The 20,915-nt window shown below is 53.0% G+C and overlaps 1 protein-coding gene and 1 long non-coding RNA gene across 4 annotated transcripts; one reads left to right on the forward strand and one right to left on the reverse strand.

The window, feature by feature from the left end:
* Positions 1-734: 734 nt before the first annotated feature.
* Positions 735-6,718, reverse strand: LOC130851560 (uncharacterized). The gene is made up of 3 exons (XR_009053224.1): positions 6,575-6,718; positions 5,353-5,489; positions 735-1,292 (listed from the first exon to the last, which is right to left on the reverse strand). It is a non-coding gene; the product is annotated as an uncharacterized LOC130851560 (long non-coding RNA).
* Positions 5,814-20,867, forward strand: EPHA1 (EPH receptor A1). Of its 3 annotated transcripts, XM_057732055.1 has the most exons (18): positions 5,814-5,946; positions 6,959-7,026; positions 11,348-11,629; positions 12,625-13,030; positions 13,270-13,425; positions 13,748-14,092; positions 14,217-14,344; positions 14,585-14,735; positions 15,236-15,332; positions 15,567-15,634; positions 16,453-16,578; positions 17,434-17,619; positions 17,780-17,841; positions 17,959-18,165; positions 18,340-18,489; positions 18,751-18,944; positions 20,305-20,460; positions 20,544-20,867. In XM_057732055.1, exons 1-18 carry the CDS (start codon positions 5,865-5,867, stop codon positions 20,620-20,622), a joined length of 2,943 nt encoding a protein of 980 aa, XP_057588038.1. In that variant the 5' UTR covers positions 5,814-5,864; the 3' UTR covers positions 20,623-20,867. The 3 variants fall into 3 exon arrangements, with proteins under 3 accessions (XP_057588038.1, XP_057588040.1, XP_057588039.1); XM_057732057.1 differs by lacking the exon at positions 20,305-20,460; XM_057732056.1 differs by lacking the exon at positions 18,340-18,489.
* The last annotated feature ends 48 nt before the right edge of the window (positions 20,868-20,915 follow it).

Consider the following 20,915-nt stretch of genomic DNA (forward strand, 5'->3'; position numbering starts at 1 on the left):
AGGAATCGAATTTATGCTCACTTAATAGGGCCCATACTTATCAAATATGTCTTTTAAAAGACAACAATAAGTATTGCCTCCAGACCATAGGACCAATAAATAAAAACTGTAAGTGTGGCTTTTGCCCATCTACATCCCAGCCCTCTCTAGAGGTTAGTTCCCTAGAACTTCCAGCCTAGGCTAGCAATAAAATTGGAAGCTTCACAAATAAACTCTGTTAACCAAAGCTGACGGTTTATTTTGACTTTCCCCTTTCTCATATTAGCTATACTAAAAATGACTTGGAAACATAGCTAGTTTACCTCTTTCTCTTCTCTTCCTGCAGTCTAACCCGCAAGTGTTTTTTGATGAGGACGAAGCCATCTCTCTTCTCCCAGGGGATTCTGGTTTAACACTTGTCTCAACTTGTTCTTATTAAATTTCTGACATGCCCCAGTTCACTGAGACTTATTTGTTCTCTTCCTTCTCTCCCTGCCTCCTACCTGCCCAAGCACTCACGCAGTGTATTAACTTCTGAGGTCAGCAACATGCTCTTCTCAGGCAGTCAAGCAAGCAAGTTAAGGTGAAACACCACAATTTCTCATGAGATACGTGCACATATTAGCATAAGGAATTTTGAGTCAGGGCTCCTTCATGTGACTGACCCCGCCACAATTTCATGTCACTGCTCCAGACACCAAAGGAAATAATAGGACGATTGTGAATTGGTTTTATTTTTGCTTTGAAGTGAGATCAGTTAAGAATGGGGATGAGGAAGGTGTGGTCAAGCTTGTACCTTAATACGCCCTTGGATGTAATGTATAACCCCAAGAGAATTCCCATTTCACCCCCTTTGTCTCTCCCATCAGCACCAAAAGCAATCTGACTTCCTTCTCTGGGTCTGCTACTGTCCATTCTTCAGCTCAAGTTTCCTTTTCTCTGTGGCCCATGCTTCAGTGCAATGGAGGCTCAAAGCTTCTCCACCACCTTCTTACCTCTAAAACAAACAGAATGCTTTGGAGGATTTTAACATTGCAAAGAGAGACAGGATTTTTTTTTTTTTTTTTAGGTGCAGGGAGAATTGCAATACGACCTGAAAGTGTTATAATGGTATTTATTCCCATGGCGTCTCACTGTCTAAATGGCTCAAGAGTGACATCTCCCAGCTCTTTCTTTATTCTTCTCTTGCCTCTTCTTGAGATCTGAACTTCAACAAAACATCCCTTTTAATTCAGGGGCTGATGCTACTCAGACTCCTCCATCCTTCAGCAGACTTTTCCTTTGATTCTCCCAAATCCATCTTGCAAACAATCCTGCATAGGAGGACACAAAAATGGAAAGGAAGTGTCCTTAATTTATGCAGGGAACCAGGAATATCTGTGTGCACACTTTATCACATTCATACGCTCATTTACTGTGAGGTAGGTGTTCAGAACCAACACCATTACCACCATTTCTTCCAATATGTAGATGAGGAAGCTGAGGCTCAGGAAAGACAGGTGATTTGCCCGAGATCACAGGGCTGTGAAGTGCCAATGTTAGAACCTTCTAGTAGACAGCTTTGCTCCTGACATCTCAGAGAAAACTTCACATTGCCTTTATCTCAAAACAGCCCTACTTCTGGTAGGAAGAGCTGCAGCTACTTAAACAACACCAGGTATTTTCCTCTTGGCAAGGTAACAAGGAAGAGGGGAGGGACATGGAGGGGAGGGTGGAGAGGCAGAGGGGATAAGGGGCCCAGCAGCATTGCTCACAGACCACCTCTTCCTGTACTTAATCAATGTAGGAGCCATGGGGCTAGCAAAAAGTCTCCTTTAAAAGCGGAAGTACCTTCTGGGCAGATGAAGTCTCTTTCAGAGACACCAAGACAAGCCGGATCAGCTTCGGGAGTTGCCCAGTAGAGCAATTCAAGTGTAGTACTTTAACCGCAAGTCAAAAGGTCTTTAAAAATAAGGTGTTCTTTACACAATGGAATACCACACAGCAATAGGAATGAATCAGCACACAACTGCATGAATCAATCTCACCAACAGCAGAGGAAATGAAAGAAAGACACCAAAGAATACGTATCAGATGACTCCATTTTATGAAGTTGGGAAATAGGCAAACCCAATCCATGGTGTTTTAAGGGGTGGAGTGGGGAGTGGGGGCAAGGTAATAAAACAAAATCTAGGTGTCCCCTACCCTCTTTGCTTCTGGAAACACTGAGTAGAAGCCACGGGCCCCAGAGTCAAACAGACCTGGGTTCAAATTCTAGTCTTGCAACGGAGTGATTGTAAACAAGTAACTTAAATCCCTGTGCCTCAGGTTTTTGCATCTATAAAATGGAAATACTAATACCTTCCTCAAAGTGTTGGTGTGAGAAGTAAATGAAATAAGGTATGTGAAATGCCCTGGCAGCATGTGTAGGTGCTGTAACAAATGGTATGTAATAAATGATTATCCTGCCCCTGTTGCTTGATGGTAAAGCAGCATCACAGAACAGATGGGTAACAGCAGAGACAGAAGGAAAAGGAAGGGCCCAGCTAGCCTTGTGATCAAAGATGTGCAGAATCCACCTGAATGCCACACAAAGAGGGCTGTTTCTTCCCTTCCCACGGCCCACACAGTCTCCTGGATTGAGCTGCCTACAAGTGCAGGCCAGCCGGATTCAGCTAAAGCAAAGCTGCTTTGGTCCCATCCACGCTGGCCCTTGCTAGGGACCTGATACTAATCTGATAAACCTATTTCTTGTGATGCTCTCATAGTGGTCGCTGGCAGCTTACTGGGTTACCCTCCTGGTTAAGCTGCATGTTATCCAGAGCCTTATGGATGTATAAGGCCCTGACCTAGGGTCGGTGGACCTCAGGTCAGCAAGGAGCCAGGTGGGATGAGGTAAGGGGGACAACTTCAACAGGATAATGCTAAGGTTGGGGCTGTAGGAGAGAAGCCAGAGCCCAGAAACTCCAGGCTGTAGGGATGTGCAGGCTTCCCTTCCTGACGGCAGAATGAGAACAGAGCCAGATAACTTGGGTTCCCTCCACCTGAAAGGGGTATCCCTCTAGGAAAGCCTTTCAGCTAAAAGGCCTATGGCTCCTGGGAGAATAGAGCATGGGACGGACTCTTTGATTTGCATTTTGTATTGTTAACTGATGTCTTACGCATCCATACAGGAGAAGCAAACTGCTGACGGCCACAACATAGATGGACCCGGGGATGTCACGCTGAAGGGGGAGAGCCAGACTCAGGAGACACGTGAAATTCTGAAGGAGGCAAAACAGAAAGCCTGGGGCCAGAGGTGGGACTGATGGCGAAGAACACGAATGTTTCACGTGATGAAAGTGTTCTGTAGCTTGACTGAGCCAGTGGCTACCAGGGTGTACGCATCTGTCAGAACCCATTGAACTGTACACCTGGGATGGCTGTGATTTATGCAAATTATCTCACAATAAAGTTGCTTTTAGAAGAAAAAAATTGATGTCTTAGTCATCACAGTTATTCCACTCTGGGAGTAACCTGGGAGGCCTGTAGGAGAAGACCAGGAAAGTCCCGGCCTTTATCATCCTCCTACCACATTAATGTTTGCTCAGTGCCTTACAGTTAGTGAAGCACTTTCTCCTCTTTTGATCATCACACCCTCCCTGTGAGGTGGGCATGATTAATCCCATTTTGTAGCTAAGGAAACAGAGACATGGCTAAAAGAGTTGGCCTACTCTTGACTCCATATCCCATCATCTTTCCTGGAAATGGCCTCAGAGATCATCTGGGTCTAAGAAAACTGAGGTCCAGAGAGTGGAAATAACTCCCCAAAGCTGCACTGTTAGTTAAGGACAGAGGCCAGAATTGAAGGCGTGCCTCCTCCCACAACAAAGGGAATGAGGAATTGTCAAATTGGGGTCATCCTGAATGCAGAGGGACATGGACTTCCTCTCCCATTCTGTAACAACTCTAGACCCCGGGACAGAGAAGCAGTCCGAAAACAAAAGCCAGGCTCCTCTGGACTCCACCCCTCCCTGCACGGAGCAGCCCCCACCCCACCCCCTTGAGTCCCAAGGGTCTTGTTACGTTAAGGAACCACAGCACGGAGCACATGCATTACCTCACCACAGTCTGGCTTATTTCCTAGCACGATTGTCCAAAGTTTGCTCCATTTCCCCCCTCTGTTGGCTGTGCACCCTTCGCCCATTCCTCCCGGCTGAAATCACAAAGCTCTGACCGGAGTGAGCCTGCAGGAGCCTCCCCCTCCCTCCCAAGGTCCTTTACTTTAGAAAGAGGCCCCTGGGGCAGAGTCTGTGTATCCTATGGCCCCTCTGTATACAGATTCTAAAAGCATGTGTATGCGTTGGGTGGGGAGGAGGGGGGTTAAAGAGAGACATATATGATGGTGTGGTCACAGGGGAAAACATCCTGGGTGAATCACAAGAAACAATTGATGGTGGGTAACTTTGGAGACAGGAATTGGAGGGTGGGGGGACGGAGGATTCTACTTTCCGTTTTGTTTCTTTTCTGTTCAATGCGAATTTTCCAACCAATGTACTTGGATTACATTTATTTATTTATGCCAGTGAGGCTAGTCTGGGCCAGGAAACTATGAGCCATTTTCTTCTTATACTTATCTGTATATAAAAAAAAGAAACATGGGAAGGATTAACTGTTGAAAATAAAGTAAGGACCTAATATACACCATCTCCCTTCCTCCAGGGTGAACAAAACATGCAACAATTGAAATGATAGAAAAACTATGAATAATTCACCCAGATGAGATGGAGCCATGAGAGGGGTATAGGAAGGACAGGCCCCAGGAGTGGAGCTGGCCACAGTTCCTCAGTGGATGCTCACTCCCCTTGGAGCCATTGTCATCCCTGATTTGTGGCTCTGCTGGAGTCCTCTCCTGCCTGTCATTTTAGCCATCTGTGTTCTTGCTTTACGCCCTAGCTCCCGACACGCCTCACACAAGAGTTCATTTAGGGCAAAGACTGTCCTACTCGTCTTTGAAGCTTTCAGAGCTTGCTGCACGCAGAGCAGAAGCTGAGGAAACATGTACCGAATATACTGGAAGGCAGTCTCCAACAGGTGGGAGGACCGTAGGTCTACACCACTAGATTCTCTACCACTTGTGCTCAGAAGCTTCACCAATTTCCCACGTTGCTCTGTAAAGTGCGTGGTAACGTTCAAACTCCTTAACAGGTTTACCAAGACCTTCCCTGGCCTGGCCCACACCTGCCTTTCTGCCTGGTTCCCAAGACAATCCTGAGCCCCAGCAGTCAAACTGGTCCCTTCACCACTCCCAGAGGCACCTCGAGGCTCCCTGCCTTCAGGCCTTGCTCACGCCTTGCCCAATCTCTGCCACCGAAAACCCGGCTGGCTCGCAGAGCCTACTCCCTGAAGACTCACCCTACGGCCCCCGGCTGGGCTTGCTTCCTCTTCCAACCAACATCGCCTTGCAGTATGGTCATCTAAGCCTCCCCGACGGGAACATCAAGATGCGTCTCTTACCCTGCCTTCCCCGGTGTCTATTACAGTGCTGGGCCCTGAACAAAGGGAGAGGGAGGAATACAGGGTTGTAGTTCAAGTTCGGGGTAGAATTAGGCCAAAGGCTGGATGGAGACAGGGTTCGGTGTAGGGTCAGAATGAGCACCGGGTGACTCAATTCCTCATCCCACCCACTAGGCGGCGCCCGCAGTCACATTCCGGTGGAGATGCCTCCGGTTTTTGAAGTTGATTACCTGTTTTACAAGTTTCCTTCCGGCCCTACTGTCCCTTTAAGAAGGTGATCCAGGTGAGGCCTGGACTCCTCCCCGGGCGCTGGCCCCGCCCCCCGCCCCCGCCCGGCCGGCCCCTCTCGCCCAGTCCTCGCCACCGAGCCCCGCCGTCCGGGCCGCGGTCCCAGGTCCCGGCCCCGCGCCATGGAGCGGCGCTGGCCCCTGGGGCTCCAGCTGCTGCTCCTGCTCTGCGCCCCGCTGCCCCCGGGGGCGCGCGCCGCGGAAGGTACCGACCCCCGCCCCGCCCCGCCCCCTCTCGAGGAGCCGGCATTCCTGAGCAGGCCTGCTCCCCGCGCCCCTCTCCGGCGCGCTTGTGTTGCCGGGCTGCCAGGCGATCGACTGGCCAGGCCAGTCTTTGGTCTTTAACCCCAGACGTCCGCTTTCCCGGGTCAGTCACCCCTGCCCCTTGCCGGCCAGCAGTTTGCTCCTGGGGGGTGGGGAGTGAGTTTCTGGCGGAAGCAGCGTCCAGACTTCCCACCCCAGCGGTCGTGGGGACCCCTCATTCCCAGGCAGTCCCAGCCTCAGGCGCCCAACCCAGAGAGCTGAAGCCTCTGAAGTCTCGGAGGTGGAAGTCGCCTTATGCCAACCTAGGCCGGGAGACAGAGGGACCTGCCGCTGGGGGATGGCCTAGGACTCGGGGTGCAGGGGTTCCTAAATGCAGAGGTCAAGTCTTCCGTGTGGACGCTTGCATGCTCTCCGACCCTTCTACCCCCACTCTCTGGGCTCCCAGCTGTGTCTCTGCCTCCCACTCCACACCCCCAGTCAGGGGCAAGACTGGCCCTTTGCCAGGGGAAGGGAGCCTCCCCACCCAGGACCCCCTTCCAAAGTCCCCTGTCCACGCCCAGCCCACTCACCACCCCCAGAGGCTAAGCTCCTCTCTTGGCCATCCACCCTTCCAGTTCTAGGCTGCACCAGCCCCGCTGAGTGGGAAGCTGCCCATCCTCTCTGGGGCTGCTCTTCCTAAGGCTTCCTGCGTTGACTTTGGTTAAAGGTCCAGCCCTCCAACCCTTGCCCCACTCTGCCTGCCTCCCTTCACACTTGGGAGGAAGACAGACTGATCACTGGAGCTCTTCACGTGTCCTTCCTGGGCCGGTTTCCTCCCCTAAACCTCAGGAGCTCACAGCTGTTAAGAACAGGATGCTGAAGCCTTGGGGCTGGGGGCCCAGGAAGAGGAATGTGGGTTGCACATGTGGGGCCTCCTCCCAGAGATGACAGGCCCCCTTTCTGTCCACCTTCAGTCACACTGATGGATACCAGCAAGGCACAAGGAGAGCTGGGCTGGCTGCTGGATCCCCCAGAGGATGGGGTAAGTGTCAGGGGAGGGAAGGACCTAGGGTGGCACAAGGCTGAAGGCCAGTGGGAAATGGGGTGGTGAGGTGGGTGGAGGCACGGAGAAAAGAGCAGGAAAAACTGGAAGTGTCTCCTCTGTGAGGGGGAGGAGAGAGGAGGTGAGTCAGAACCTCCTGAATGGGACCTGGTGGTGGGGGGGGGGGGCTCAGGCTTCACCCCATGGGGAATGGTTCAATGCCTGGCTCCTCCTCTCCCTGCCCCAGCAAGGGAGGGCTGAATACTTGTGAGGACCTGGGGGAAGATGAGAGTGACACCCCCTGGGAAAAGAATGGACCATCCCTGGGATGGTTGAGAGCTGAGATCCAAACACAGAAGAGTGTCCTCAATCTGAGGTCCATCCTTCCCAATGGAGTTGCACAGATAGGTTTCAGGGCATATTCAAAGTTGTGTAGCTGTATGTGGACACCTTTTTTTCTGGAGAGGAGAGCCAGAGTTTTCATCAAATTCTTCAATTGGTCTTTGACTCTCCCAGAGTGAAAAGCTGCCCCATTAGAGGTCCCTGAGCCCTTGGCACCTCCTCCACCCTCCCCAGCCCCGGCACACCATTCATTCCAAGCCCCTTCCCTCCTTGGATATTCTCAAGAGCCAGTGAGCAGAGGTAGGATCTTGTGAGTCCCAGAGACCACCTGGGAGGAACCACAGGAGCCTCCCCAGGGGCCGCAGCCTCCAGGACTCTGGCCTCAGGCCTCTTCCCTCTGGTCCTAGACCCTGTTCTCCGGGTGTTCCCTTTTCTCTTTCCTGCTCTAGTAGGCATCCAGCCTCTGTTTCTGGGGTTGGGGTTACTTGCTTTCTCTCCCTCTGGGTCCTAGGGTCCTGGCTCCACTCTCAGCTCTCCCATGTAGTGGCCTGTAATTAGCATTAATAGACTAAATCATAATGTATCCTACAGGAGGGGCTGCTCAGAAAATCCTGGATTAGGCCAGCTCTAATAGGCGCCTCATCTCATAAAGCAGCTAATCACTCCACAATGAGGGCTGTAGGTCCATCTGCTGGCTTCCACGGGCCTCCCCTGCCACCCGCACCCAAATAACTCTTCCCTAATTGGGCTGGAGTGGAAGTAAGGCCCCTTTTGCAGCTCAGGCTAAACAGCTTTGTACTGGAAAGGCAATGAGACAGAAGCAGTCACATTCCCACTGTCTGCCTTGTCTCCCTCTACCCCTCCTCATTTTTTCAAAACATAAACACACATACACACATTCAGATCCAGGCTCCCCAGAATGTACCTGTGTAGCAGCCAGCAACCAGAGTGATAAGTGAAAGGATCCTTGTTGCTGATCCTAGGCAGCTGCTTCTCCCCCATCTGTCACTGCTGGGGGGGGTGGGGAGTGAGTTGCAGCTGGGAACATCTGCTGCTCCTGGCTCCAGCCGCAGGCCTGGCAGTCTAGCTTATGAGCTGCGCATTAACCACCTTTCCACCTGACCTCCACCCCAAGCCTTCCACGCAGGCTTCCCCATCACAGCTTCTTCCTGAGAACAGGTGCCTTCCATCCCTGCAACCTGGACACTCCTTCTCCGATCTTAGAACTCCCTAACATAATACAAAATACTTGTCTCACAGCAACATATACTTCTGCCCCTGCCCCACACCACCACAAACTGTAGTTAATGGTGCTTTTTCTTGCCTTTTCCCAAAGATGCGAGTAGCGATGAAAACCCTTGGGAACGTGAACTTTCTATGGGCCTCAGTCTCTTCTTTATAAAATAAGGGGGTTACAACCAAAATATCAATGGAATATTTTATAGAATTTGAGAGCTTCTTAAATTCATCTGGCAGAGAATATACTTAAGAATGTCTGAGAATTCTTTTGAAAAAGAAGAGTAATGAAATAGGAAATTTGTCCTACCAGATATCAGAACATACTATACAGTACATCAATTATAATTAAAACATTTGGCATTGCACAAAAATATTTAGGTCAAGGGAACAGAATAGAAAGTCCCCAAGCAAACCCATATATTTGAGATTTTAGTATGTGATAACACTGGAATTGCAGATCAATGTGGAAAGTATAGGCTCATCAATAAATTGACAATTTGGTGTCCATAATTTAAAAAAAAAAGGGGGAGAGGAAGGTAAAGTTACATCTTCACACTATACACACACAAAAATTAATTCTAGGAAGATTAAAGTCTAAACCTAAAAACCAAACCTACAAGAATATTAGGAGAAATATAGAATATCTTTATAAGTTTGGAATGGGAGAGCTTCCCAAGCAAAATACACAGCGCAGAAAGGAAAGAAGATAAATGTTACTGTGTAAAAATTTTAAAAGTGTCAACATCAAAGACACCATTAGCAAAATTAAATGCGTGATGGAGAAAATATATGAAATATGTGCTTCAAACAAATGATTAATATTTATAATGTAAAAAAAACCTCATTCAAATAAACACTCAAAAGATAACAGAATATTAGGCAAAGTTATAAATATGTAACTGCATAAAAATACAAATAGACAGTGAAAAAAGAGAAATGCACAACCTCCTCCTCAAAGAAAGGTAAAATAAAATGGCCAGAAGCTGTTTTGTCCGTAAGATTGGCCAAAGGTAAAAAGCTCCTTAATATCCAGTGTTGATAAAGTTTTGAGAAAATGCACCCTCCTGCACTGTGGAAGTGTAAATTGATAAAGCCTTTTTGGAGGACAATTTGGCAATATCTTCTTAGAAAATGTATAATATATTTGCCCTGTGATACAGCAGTTCTACAGAAATCTTATAGAAATCTGGACATGTTTACTTAAAAAAATTTTTTAAACTAGATGTTACCTAAATGTCCAACAATAGGTGAATGATTAAATAAATCATGGTACATCCATACAATGGGATACTATTTTACAGATTGCTAAAAATAGTTAGGTAGATCTATACACTCTTGTGGACATCTTTCAAAGACTTTTTATATGTTAAAAACAAAAGGTAATTTATAGAATAACACTTGTAAGTATAAAAAAATTATGTTAAAAACACACGCACACTGGACTTCCTAGGTGGTGCAGTGGGTAAGAATCCACCAGCCAGTGCAGGGGACATGGGTTCAATCCCTGCCCCAGGAAGATCCCACATGCCGCGGAGCAACTAAGCCCGTGCGCCACAACTATTGAGCCTGTGCTCTAGAGCCCATGAGCCACCACTATTGAGCCTGTGTGCCGCGACTACTGAAGCCCACGCACCTAGAGCCCATGTTCTGCAACAAGAGAAGCCATCGCAATGAGAAGCCCGCGCACCACAACGAAGAGTAGCCCCTGCTCTCCGCAACTAGAGAAAGCCCGTGTGCAGCAACAAAGACCCAACACAGCCAATAAAATACATGAATAAATAAATTAATTTAAAAAAAAAACACACGCCCACTAAAATACATTCAAATATTTTTCTAGTGGCACTGAAAATGATCTGGAAAGTTTTACTCCAAGTTGTTAAGAATGGGTGGATGGATGGGATGACTTTTACTTCTTGTCATATGCGTTTTTATTCTGTGACTTTTTATAATAAGCACATAGAGGCATAATGATTAAGAGCATAAACTCTGGAGCCTAGAATGCCTGGTGCACCTCCCAGCTCCTCCTTGTAACAGCTGGTGCCTTGGGCAAGTAAGTTCTTTAACCTTACTCTGACTCAGTTTCCTCGTCTTACGTGCTTAGAACAGTGACTGGCCCGTGGTAAGTGCTATACTAGTGCTGGCCACTATTATTACTAAGATTAAAAATTCTTTTAGTGTAAAAGAAGTTAAGGAGGGTGGACTGGATGATGTCTAGGAGTCCACCTCTTTCCGTTGTAGATTTTGACAGTGGCCATAACTGGAAGGAATATTGGAGAAGGTGAGAGTCCCTGATACAGAAGAGTTCTACGCTTGTTCTTACCCTCCAAAAGTCAGGGGCCTTAATATTAAACGCAGTCTCCTCTTCTCGGAACCGAGAGGCAGAAAGGTTTTGTGAATGAGCTTTTGCTACAAAAATCTGCCTTTGGGATACCTGATAGCTCTGCTGCTGAAATAGGTACAAATGATGTCCATACTCTTGCAGTTGGGGTGAGCTCACTGAAGGCTCCAGGGCTGGCCAGGGTTGTCAGGGGGGTGTCGTCTTACTCGCTATACCACAATGAATCCCCGACCCTAAACACTTAACCTGCTCTTAATGGGCAGGGGGTGGGGAGAGGGCGGGACAAGTAGCGTGAACCTGGGGAGCTCTGACACCAGCTTCCCCACCACCCAGTCTAGAAAGTGAGCATCTGGGGGGCAGGTGTTGGTGACTCCGCGGCTGATGCTCTTTTTCCTCTCGCAGTGGAGTGAGGTGCAGCAGATACTGAACGGGACGCCCCTGTACATGTACCAGGACTGCCCAGTGCAAGAAAGCAGAGACACTGACCACTGGCTTCGCTCCAACTGGATCTACCGTGGGGAAGAGGCCTCGCGCGTCCACGTAGAGCTGCAGTTCACCGTGCGGGACTGCAAGAGTTTCCCCGGGGAGGCCGGGCCTCTGGGCTGCAAAGAGACCTTCAACCTCCTGTACATGGAGAGTGACCAGGACGTGGGGGTTCAGCTCCGGCGGCCCCTGTTCCAGAAGGTGCTTCTGCTCCTCGGTGCCATTTCAGACCTGACACTGATCCTTGGCCCACTCCCTTCCATGACCCTCCTCTCTGCTCGGAAAAAGAGAAAGTGGCAGGAACAGGAAGAGAGTGTAGGTGTGGGATGATGAAAAGAATGTGGAACTAGAAACCAGAAGGTCTGGATTGGAGCACCTTTTTAGCTGTGTCCCGACATGGGGCGTGTCACTTAACCTCTCTGGGCTTTGTTTCCTTGTCTTAAAATAGTGATAATAATATTTTATTATTAATAATATGAGCGCAGCCTCATCTATCTCAGAGGTTTTACAAGCATCCACTGAAGTGAGAGCACGGCATGGTGGACTCAGGGGAGAGGTATTTGGACTTTTTCCGTCCATGCTCACTACGTTCGTGTGTGACACACACCCATGAGCATCCCTAGAGTTGTGTAGGAAGACAGTTCTCTGCAGGCTACTTTTTAATCCCTTGCCTTTCTTTCCTACTCAAGAAAGCATGCTGGAATGCAAAAGAGAAGGGAACATGTTATTATAGGATGCACTCTCATTTTTTTCCCAAAGAGCAGCTGTTGTAAAGTTTGTTATTAGTAATAAATTAATGATGACACACTTTATAACCGATCACCTCATTGGCACTGAGGTTGGGAACACCTTCGAACAGCGGAATTTTTCTGGGCTGCAGCGTCCCACAGCCTGGGTTCCGATCCCAGCCCCACCGTGTAGTAGCTGCGTGATCCTGCCCGAGGTCTTCAGCCTCTCTTAGCCTTAGTTTATTCATCTGTCACATGGGGAAGGTGATGCATCCCACCTTGTAGGATTATTGCACAGACTGGATAGTGCAATGCACATAAGAATGCTTGGCGCCGTAGCCCTTACGTAATCAGCCTTCTGTATGTGGCTGTGTAACCTGTAAAGTATTAAGCTAGCAGTCCCTTCTGTTATGTGGGAATGAAGCACGACTTTGCCATTTTTCCCTCTTCCCCACACCTGCTTCCCAGGTAACCACGGTGGCTGCAGACCAGAGCTTCACCATTCGAGACCTTGCATCTGGAGCTGTGAAACTGAACGTGGAGCACTGCTCCTTGGGCCACCTGACCCGTCGAGGCCTCTACCTCGCTTTCCACAACCCGGGTGCCTGTGTGGCCCTGGTGTCCGTCCGGGTCTTCTACCAGCGCTGCCCTGAGACTGTGCACGGCTTGGCCCGATTCCCCAACACTCTCCCCGGACCTGGCGGGTTGGCTGAAGTGGCAGGGACCTGCCTGCCCCGTGCTCACGTCATCCCTGGCCCGTCGGGTGCGCCCCGCATGCACTGCAGCCCCGACGGGGAGTGGTTGGTACCAGTGGGGCGGTGCCACTGTGAGCCCGGCTACGAGGAAGGTGGCAGCGGTGTCGAGGGATGCCTTGGTAAGGAGACCTGACGAGGCGGTGAGAACCTGGAGGGACCGCTTGGGGGAGGGTGTCCTGGGTGCCAAGGGAGGGAAGGAAACTGATGCTCCATCTCAGTGATGTTTACACTGAGTGTCCAGAGGCCCTAGGGAGACACATGCAGGGGTGTTTCCAGCACGAGCGATTTGGGGGAGGGGTGCGATTCTGCCTGTAAAACACCGGACAGCCTTGGCTGTTCTGTGCCGTTCTCTCTCCAGCCTGCCCGAGCGGCTCCTACCGGGCTGACATGGACACACCCAGTTGTCTCAAGTGCCCCCAACACAGCACAGCCGAGTCTGAAGGGGCCACCGTGTGTACCTGCGAAAGTGGGCACCACCGCACTCCTGAGGAGGGCCCCCACGCGGCGTGCACACGTGAGTCCAAGGCCAGGGCCTGGCCGCCTGTGAGGAGGGGCAGGACCTTGGCTAAGCCCCTGTTGGGGTCGGAACTTTCCAGAGCCTGTCACATTTGGGGGACCATCCAGGGTGCCAGCCACGTAAAGCCCCCAGCCCGCACCCCTGCTCTGCCTGGAAGAATGCAGAGATGCGGTAAAACTACCTTTTCCTCACTAGGAATTGACCCTCCCGGCAAGGGCTTCGGAGGACTTCGAGAATGAGGGTGTTGGGAGGAGGCTGGGGCCAGCAGCTTGGGCGCGGGCGACGCGGCTTCCTAATGATGGCCCGTCTTCTCCCACAGGTCCCCCCTCAGTCCCCCAAAACCTGAGCTTCTCTGTTTCGGGGACTCAGCTCTCCCTGCGCTGGGAACCTCCAGCAGACCTGGGGGGACGCGAGGATGTCAGATACGATGTGGGGTGTTCTCAGTGTCGGGGAGCAGTGCCGGACGGGGGGCCCTGCCAGCCCTGCGGGGGAAGCGTGCGCTTCTCCCCAGGGCCCAGCGGGCTCACCACACCTACTGTGCGCGTGGACGGCCTGGAGCCCTACACCAACTACACCTTTAACGTGGAAGCCCAGAATGGAGTGTCAGGACTGGACGCCTCCAAGCCCGCCAGCGCCTCCTTGAGCATCAGCATGGAGCATGCAGGTGAGGGGCCTGGGGGGCCAGCAGGGCCTGGAGGAGACCGGACAGCATGGGACCACAGGGGTAAATTGATGAACAGGAAGCAAAGAGAAGCTACTTAAGTGATTTCCTCCCTCTGGACTCTCAGAGACCCTGTCAGGCTTGTCCCTGAGGCTGGTGAAGAAGGCGCCGCGGGAGCTGGAGCTGGCCTGGGCGGGGTCCCGGCCTCGCAGCCCTGAGGGGAACCTCAGCTACGAGCTGCAGGTGCTGAACCAGGTGAGGACGCGGCTGAGCACCTGCAGTGTCCGCGGCTGGGCAACCCCAACATCCCTAGCCTGGGGTACAGTGCGGGAGAGAGCTGCCCGCAGTGAACTGCGTGGCTTTCTCAGGACAGAACCCTGTAACGAGCCCTGCCCTGACCACTCCCCAAGCCCTCCTGCATGCTCCCAGCACTGCCCATCTCCTCCACCAGGTGTGGTTTGGCACAGCCCAGATAACATGAGTCCCCATCCACAGGATGAAGAACGGTACCAGATGGTTCTAGAGCCCAGGGTCTTGCTGACGGAACTGCAGCCAGACACCACGTACATCATCAGAGTCCGCATGGTGACCCCGCTGGGCCCTGGCCCCTTCTCCCCTGACCATGAGTTTCGGACCAGCCCACCAGGTAGGTGGGTTACTCTGTGTTCTTTCCCAAACACACACGCACCTGTCATCCCGCTGAGGTGTCTCAGACCCTATTCCAGTCAGTGACCTTCCTTTTTCCTCTACACCACATACACGCACGCGCGCGCGCACACACACACACACACACACACACACACACGCGCGCACGCGCACACAGATGCTGCCTGGGTGGACAGCCCCGTACAGACTCACACCACGCCTTCTCCTCAGACACACGTTCTGATGCTGTGTCCGGCCAGCCAGCCTCCTGTCCGGCCTCCTAACCCCTCTGGTTAGGGTCCGTTGGCAGACAGCCCAAGCTGGGGGTCCCTGGGTGGGTCCCTTTCCACAGGCTGGCTCGCCCACACGCGCACCTGTCTCCCTGGCTGGGGGATGCACGCCCAAGGCCACCAAGAGGCTCCCCCACCAAGTGCCCCGCGGGCCTGCATCACCCCCGTGGGCTCTGAGCACCCCCGGACGTCCTCCCCTGTGTGCCTGTAGTTTCCAGGGTCCTGACTGGAGGAGAGATCGTGGCCATCGTCTTCGGGCTGCTGCTGGGCGCGGTGCTGCTGCTCGGGGTGCTCCTCTTCCGTTCCAGGTGCCGCTCCTCCTCCCGCCCCTGCTGCCACCGCCCTGGGTCCCTTCGCCCGGGCACAAGCTCCTGAATGCAGTCCGACAGCCCTCCCCCACCCCCCAGTATCAAAGTTCCAGTGTCCCCACACCACCCTGCACCCCCACCCCCTGCCGTTTCTGGGGGAATCTCGGCCAAAGTGCCTCTGGGTCCCTGAGGTGGTCCTGGGACCCTGAAGGACCTGGTCCCCAACCCCCACAGGAAGGCGCGGCGGCAACGGCACCAGAGGCAGCAGAGGCAGCGCGATCGCCTCGCGGACAGGGACAGAGGTGAGCCAGGAGCCCCTGTGGGCACACGTGTGTGCGCATGGGTGTTGGGAGGCGCCACTGGGATGGGACCCAGGGACCCACATGTACTGGGACAGCTCTGGGGGCACAAGTGGGCTCTCTTGTCTCTAGGGCTCTTGTGTTGTGCTACTTAATTAACTTTGGTTAATTAACCTTACACTGATAGTTCCTCAGAGTCTCCGTGCAATTACCTGTTCGCTGTTGGTGCCGCTGTACGGACGCCTGGGCTCTGGGCGGCCTTCCCCATCCCGCCCGGCCGGATCTGTGGGCGGAGGCTGGGCGGGGGGGGGGGCGATTGCCCACAGGCTCCCTGAAGTCCTCCCAGGCATGTGGGCTTCCTGCTGGTCACCTCATTAGGTGCCCCAGAAAAGAGGGAGTCTGGGGTCCATCCAAGGAACGGGGCGAGAACGAGGCGTGTCTGGGAATGTGAACGAGGTGTGAGTGACTAGAGGAGTGTGGTGAGCCGTGGAGAGGAGGGATGCAAGGAGTTAGGGTCAGTGAGCCATGGGAAGATTGGGTAACTCCAGGCCGCACACACGCTTTCGGGTCTGGGTTCCAGCCCACTGCTCTGGGCCCTGGATGGTGAGGACACGTGAGCTTTGCGTGTAGACAGCGGGAGGAATGGCTGGGCTATGGAGGCTTCGTCACTGAGGATAGAGACCGTCTTTCCCTTCAGCCAGGACATGACTCCTCGGCAGACAGAAGAATGAGCGCTCTGGGGTCCGCTGGCCCCTCCCTCCCCCTCCCCCAGTCCTCCTGAGCCCTGTAGTTGGGCTGAGGCCTCCCCGTTCTCCTCGCAGAGGACAAGCTGTGGCTGAAGCCTTACGTGGACCTCCAGGCATATGAGGACCCCGCCCAGGGAGCCCTGGACTTCACCCAGGAGCTCGATCCAGGCTGGCTGGTTGTGGACACTGTCATAGGGGAAGGTGAGCCCCGCGTCCCCGCTGTGTGGCGGCACAGAGCGGCCAGCAGGCCCCTTCCTTGCGGCCCTTCCCTGTGGAGCCCAGCTGGCCTCTCCTGTGGCCCACGCGCTCCAGATGAGTTTGCTCCCTGCTCTGCCCTGTGTCCTGGAACCACAGTGTTCATGGTATCACCCCTTATCAGGTGTCCTAGAACAGCCCCCACCTCCTGCACCAGCTGCTTCTGTGCTTAGGGAATTTCTGATAAACAGCGTTAAACACATCATCTTTGTCAAGAGAGGGGTCACTGGGCCCGGGCTCAGGCTATTCTCAGATGGTTCCCAAACGTGGGAGGGATTCAGCGCCTCCCTAGCCCCACATTCCACCCCACCAGGGGCCCAGTGTCCTTGGGCTGCCCTGATCCCTTGGGTCACCAGGGAAAATGGATCTGAACAGAGAACAAAGCTCGGCAGTGTCTTTGCTGATTGTGTGGCCAAGCTGGCCGAGCTGTGACCGGAGGAGCTTGTGGAGGAGAGGCGTCAGTGGTCAGCCTCCCCGGTCACTTGTGTGCTGGCCCTTTGTGATCACCACCCAGTCCCGCTGCACGACCCCCACGCACCCAGCACCTCCTGAGCATCAGAATTCTGCTAACTGGGGAGACAGTGCTCAGCCGTCTGCAGAGCTGCACTCCTGTTCCAGACTCCCAGCCCCTGGCCCTGGGAAGGACAGCCAAGCCCTTGTCTCAGGGAGGAGGGTACACCATGTTTCTGATCCTCTGGTCCAGAGAAGGAAAGGGAACTGGAGGACTGGAGATATGGCTGCCTGTCCCCCTGGGGAACCTGACAGTGCATCTGGCCGTGATCCCGTTTTCTTTCCACCCAGGAGAGTTTGGGGAAGTATATCGAGGGTCCCTGAGACTCCCCAGCCAGGATTCCAAGACGGTGGCCATTAAGACCTTGAAAGACACATCTCCCGATGGCCAGTGGTGGAACTTCCTTCGAGAGGCAACTATCATGGGCCAGTTCAACCACCCACACATTCTGCACCTGGAAGGCGTTGTCACCAAGAGTATGAGGGGTGGTGTCCAAGAGCGCGCAGGGGAGGGAGTGGTAGAGGAGGGGTGAGGCCACCGGAAGAGGAGGGAGGGTGTGCTGTCAGAGGCAGGAAGTCTGGTTCTGGGTGGAGACGGCGTGGGGGCTGCCGTGGTGATGTGTGCTTTCTGTCTCAGGAAAGCCCATCATGATCATCACGGAGTTTATGGAGAATGGAGCCCTGGATGCCTTCCTAAGGGTGAGGAGGGAGAGGACCCGCAGGGAAGGGGATGAGCCACGCAGCCCTGTGCATCGGCTCCAGGTCCGGGAAGAGGAGACCCGGCCCATCCCCTAACATGCCCACTCCCTGCCGCAGGAGCGGGAGGACCAGCTGGTCCCCGGGCAGCTGGTGGCCATGCTGCAGGGCATAGCATCCGGTATGAACTACCTCAGTGACCACAATTATGTCCACCGGGACCTGGCCGCCAGGAACATCTTGGTGAGTCAGAACCTGTGCTGCAAGGTGTCTGACTTTGGCCTGACCCGCCTCCTGGACAACTTCGATGGCACCTATGAAACCCAGGTTAGAGCCTTGTACTTACCTCACACACATGCACACGCACACTCACACGCCGTACATACAGTCGGTACATACAGAGTACAAGATGCATGCTTACATGGACACAATAACCTCCCGTGTCCTGTCCCCTGAAACACATCAGCTTTCTGATGTGTTTCCTCCCACCTGCCCTATTAGGGAGGAAAGATCCCCATCCGTTGGACTGCCCCCGAAGCCATTGCCCACCGGATGTTCACCACAGCCAGTGATGTGTGGAGCTTTGGCATCGTGATGTGGGAGGTGCTCAGCTTCGGGGCCAAGCCCTATGGGGAGATGAGCAATCAGGAGGTGAGCCCAGGTGTTTCCCACACATCTCATCCGTTCCCCAAACCCTCTACGGCCCTTTCCTGCAAATAGCCTTATTTCTTCTTTCTGACCCACAGTTTGTCTGCATTGCTATCTGCTCTGGTCCCCTTCACCTCACGCCCTGTTGCCTTGTCTACAGCCGTCCTGGTCAGGGGGTTTAGAGGCTCCACTGCAAAGATCTTGTATAAACAGAGGCTCCCCGTGGGCTGCCAGGTTCGCTTCCTACCCTCTTCCTCGCTGCAGGTAATGAAGAGCATTGAGGATGGGTACCGGCTGCCCCCGCCCCTGGACTGCCCTGCGCCCCTCTATGAACTCATGAAGAACTGCTGGGCCTACAACCATGCCCGTCGGCCCCCGTTCCACCGACTGCAGGCACAGCTGGAGCACCTACATGCCAACCCCCACTCCCTGCGAACCATCGCCAACTTTGATCCCAGGTAACCACCCTGGAGAGGGCAGGTCTGGGAGAGTGGAAATGGGCACTCAGCCACATCCACCGAGCATTGGGCCTGCCTGTGGCGCTCCCGACAGAGTCAGGCACATAAGGCAGGATCCCAGCCTGCACCTGTGGGAGGAGTCCGCTCTGATGGAGGAGATGCGACGTCTTGCCCTTGATAGCTCTAGTTTGATGGAAGATAGGAAGCAAACACACTGAGATGGGAAGTATTTACATACAGGCAGTTGCCCACCTGATACCTGCTCCAGGGGGCTTGGTCACTTAGAATGGGGTAGGGAAGACAGAGAAACAAACAAGAGCCAGATGGGGGATGCCTGTTGTGACTCAGGGGGCAACCTTGTGGGGTCTGGGAAGGCTCCCGGATCCTGTAGCCAGCAAGGCTTGGGGAGCTTAGGGTGTGCCAGCTGCAAATAGTGCAGGGTGCAGAGAAGTTTGGACTTTATTCGGTGCCTAGAAAACTACTGACCCATTTTTTAAAACTGTCCATGGGAGGAACATGGTCAGAATGGCATTTTACCAAAAACATTGCCAGAATATGGAGAATCCACTTTTTGCGGGGGTAAGATGGGGGAGACGGGCCATGCTTCAAATGCTTTATCACGTAAACCAGCCCTGGCGTGCTGGCCTCTGTATCAAACCACCATATATAACCTTGTTTCTGGGAGAAAATGTGCTCCAAGTTCCAACTTTTGAAACTATCTTTTGGAGCACAACTCCCTCGTACACTGGAGACCGCATGTGCTAATCTTTCTGGAATGTTGGATATTTTTCCCCCAGCAGATTTACTTTACTAATGGTTTTTGGCTCTGGCTGGCTTTAGGACAGGAACACTCATTGTATTGTGGGTGTCAGAGTGCAAGAATAACAGCCGAGGTTGGAGGTGGCAAGCAGGGGGCTTCTCCCAGAACTCCGGGGGTCACCCTGAAAAAAGGCGAAACCACACTGGCCCTCCAGGGCCTCTGCTCTCCTCGTCCTCCTGCTTCCTCTAAGCTGGGATAGTTGATAATACTTCACGTCTTAACCGGCCCCCATCAGTTGCCCAGAGCTGGCCACTGAAGTGCAGATGGGCTAGTGGTCCCTTCTGTTTAGACCTTCAAGGCTGCCACTTGCCCGAGGTCCATCCGTGCAGCAGGACTGTCAGCCTGTCGGGTGCGGTTGCCAGGAAACCGGCCAGGAAATGGGCTCACAGACAATGGCCAGGCTAATCCACAAAGTCTAGATAATCTCTGTGCTCAGACACCCAACTTGAATGCCGCCTGCATATGCACAGAGGCAGAGCCCCAGCTTCAGGAAAGCCCTGCATCCCCCTGCCTGTGACCGAGGTAGCCCATGTCCCCCAGGGTGACCCTTCGCCTACCCAGCTTGAGTGGCTCAGATGGGATCCCCTACCGAAGCGTGCCTGAGTGGCTGGAGTCCATCCGAATGAAACGCTACATCCTGCACTTCTGCTCCGCCGGGCTGGATACCATGGAGTGTGTGCTGGATCTGACGGCTGAGTGAGGACCCTGGGGGCCCTGGCAGGGGAGGGCTGCTGGGGTTTGAGGCCCAAGACTCACCTATTCCCTCTCCTTGCCCACAGGGACCTGGCACAGATGGGGATCACACTGCCGGGACACCAGAAGCGCATTCTTTGCAGTATTCAGGGGTTCAAGGACTGAGCCTTCCCCTCGCCCACCTTGTCCTCAGTGGGGAAGGATGGGACCGTGGTCCCTCCATCTGCCCGACATAGGACTTTGGTGCTGCTCCTAACCACCCTTCCCTGAGGAACTGCCTATGGAGCCACAAGTCTCTTTGTTTTAAAAAGGAGACAGGAAGTAGAACAATAATTGTGGGAGCTGGGGGAGGGTTTAATATATATTATATACATATATATTTTTGTAAATAAACAGAAACTGAATTTTCAACTTTACCCCAGGGTTTTTATCCCTGTCTCCTCCATCTCACCCTCGAG

The sequence above is a fragment of the Hippopotamus amphibius genome, chromosome 4 (genome assembly GCF_030028045.1).
Source record: "Hippopotamus amphibius kiboko isolate mHipAmp2 chromosome 4, mHipAmp2.hap2, whole genome shotgun sequence".
In the NCBI taxonomy this organism is placed as follows: domain Eukaryota; kingdom Metazoa; phylum Chordata; class Mammalia; order Artiodactyla; family Hippopotamidae; genus Hippopotamus; species Hippopotamus amphibius.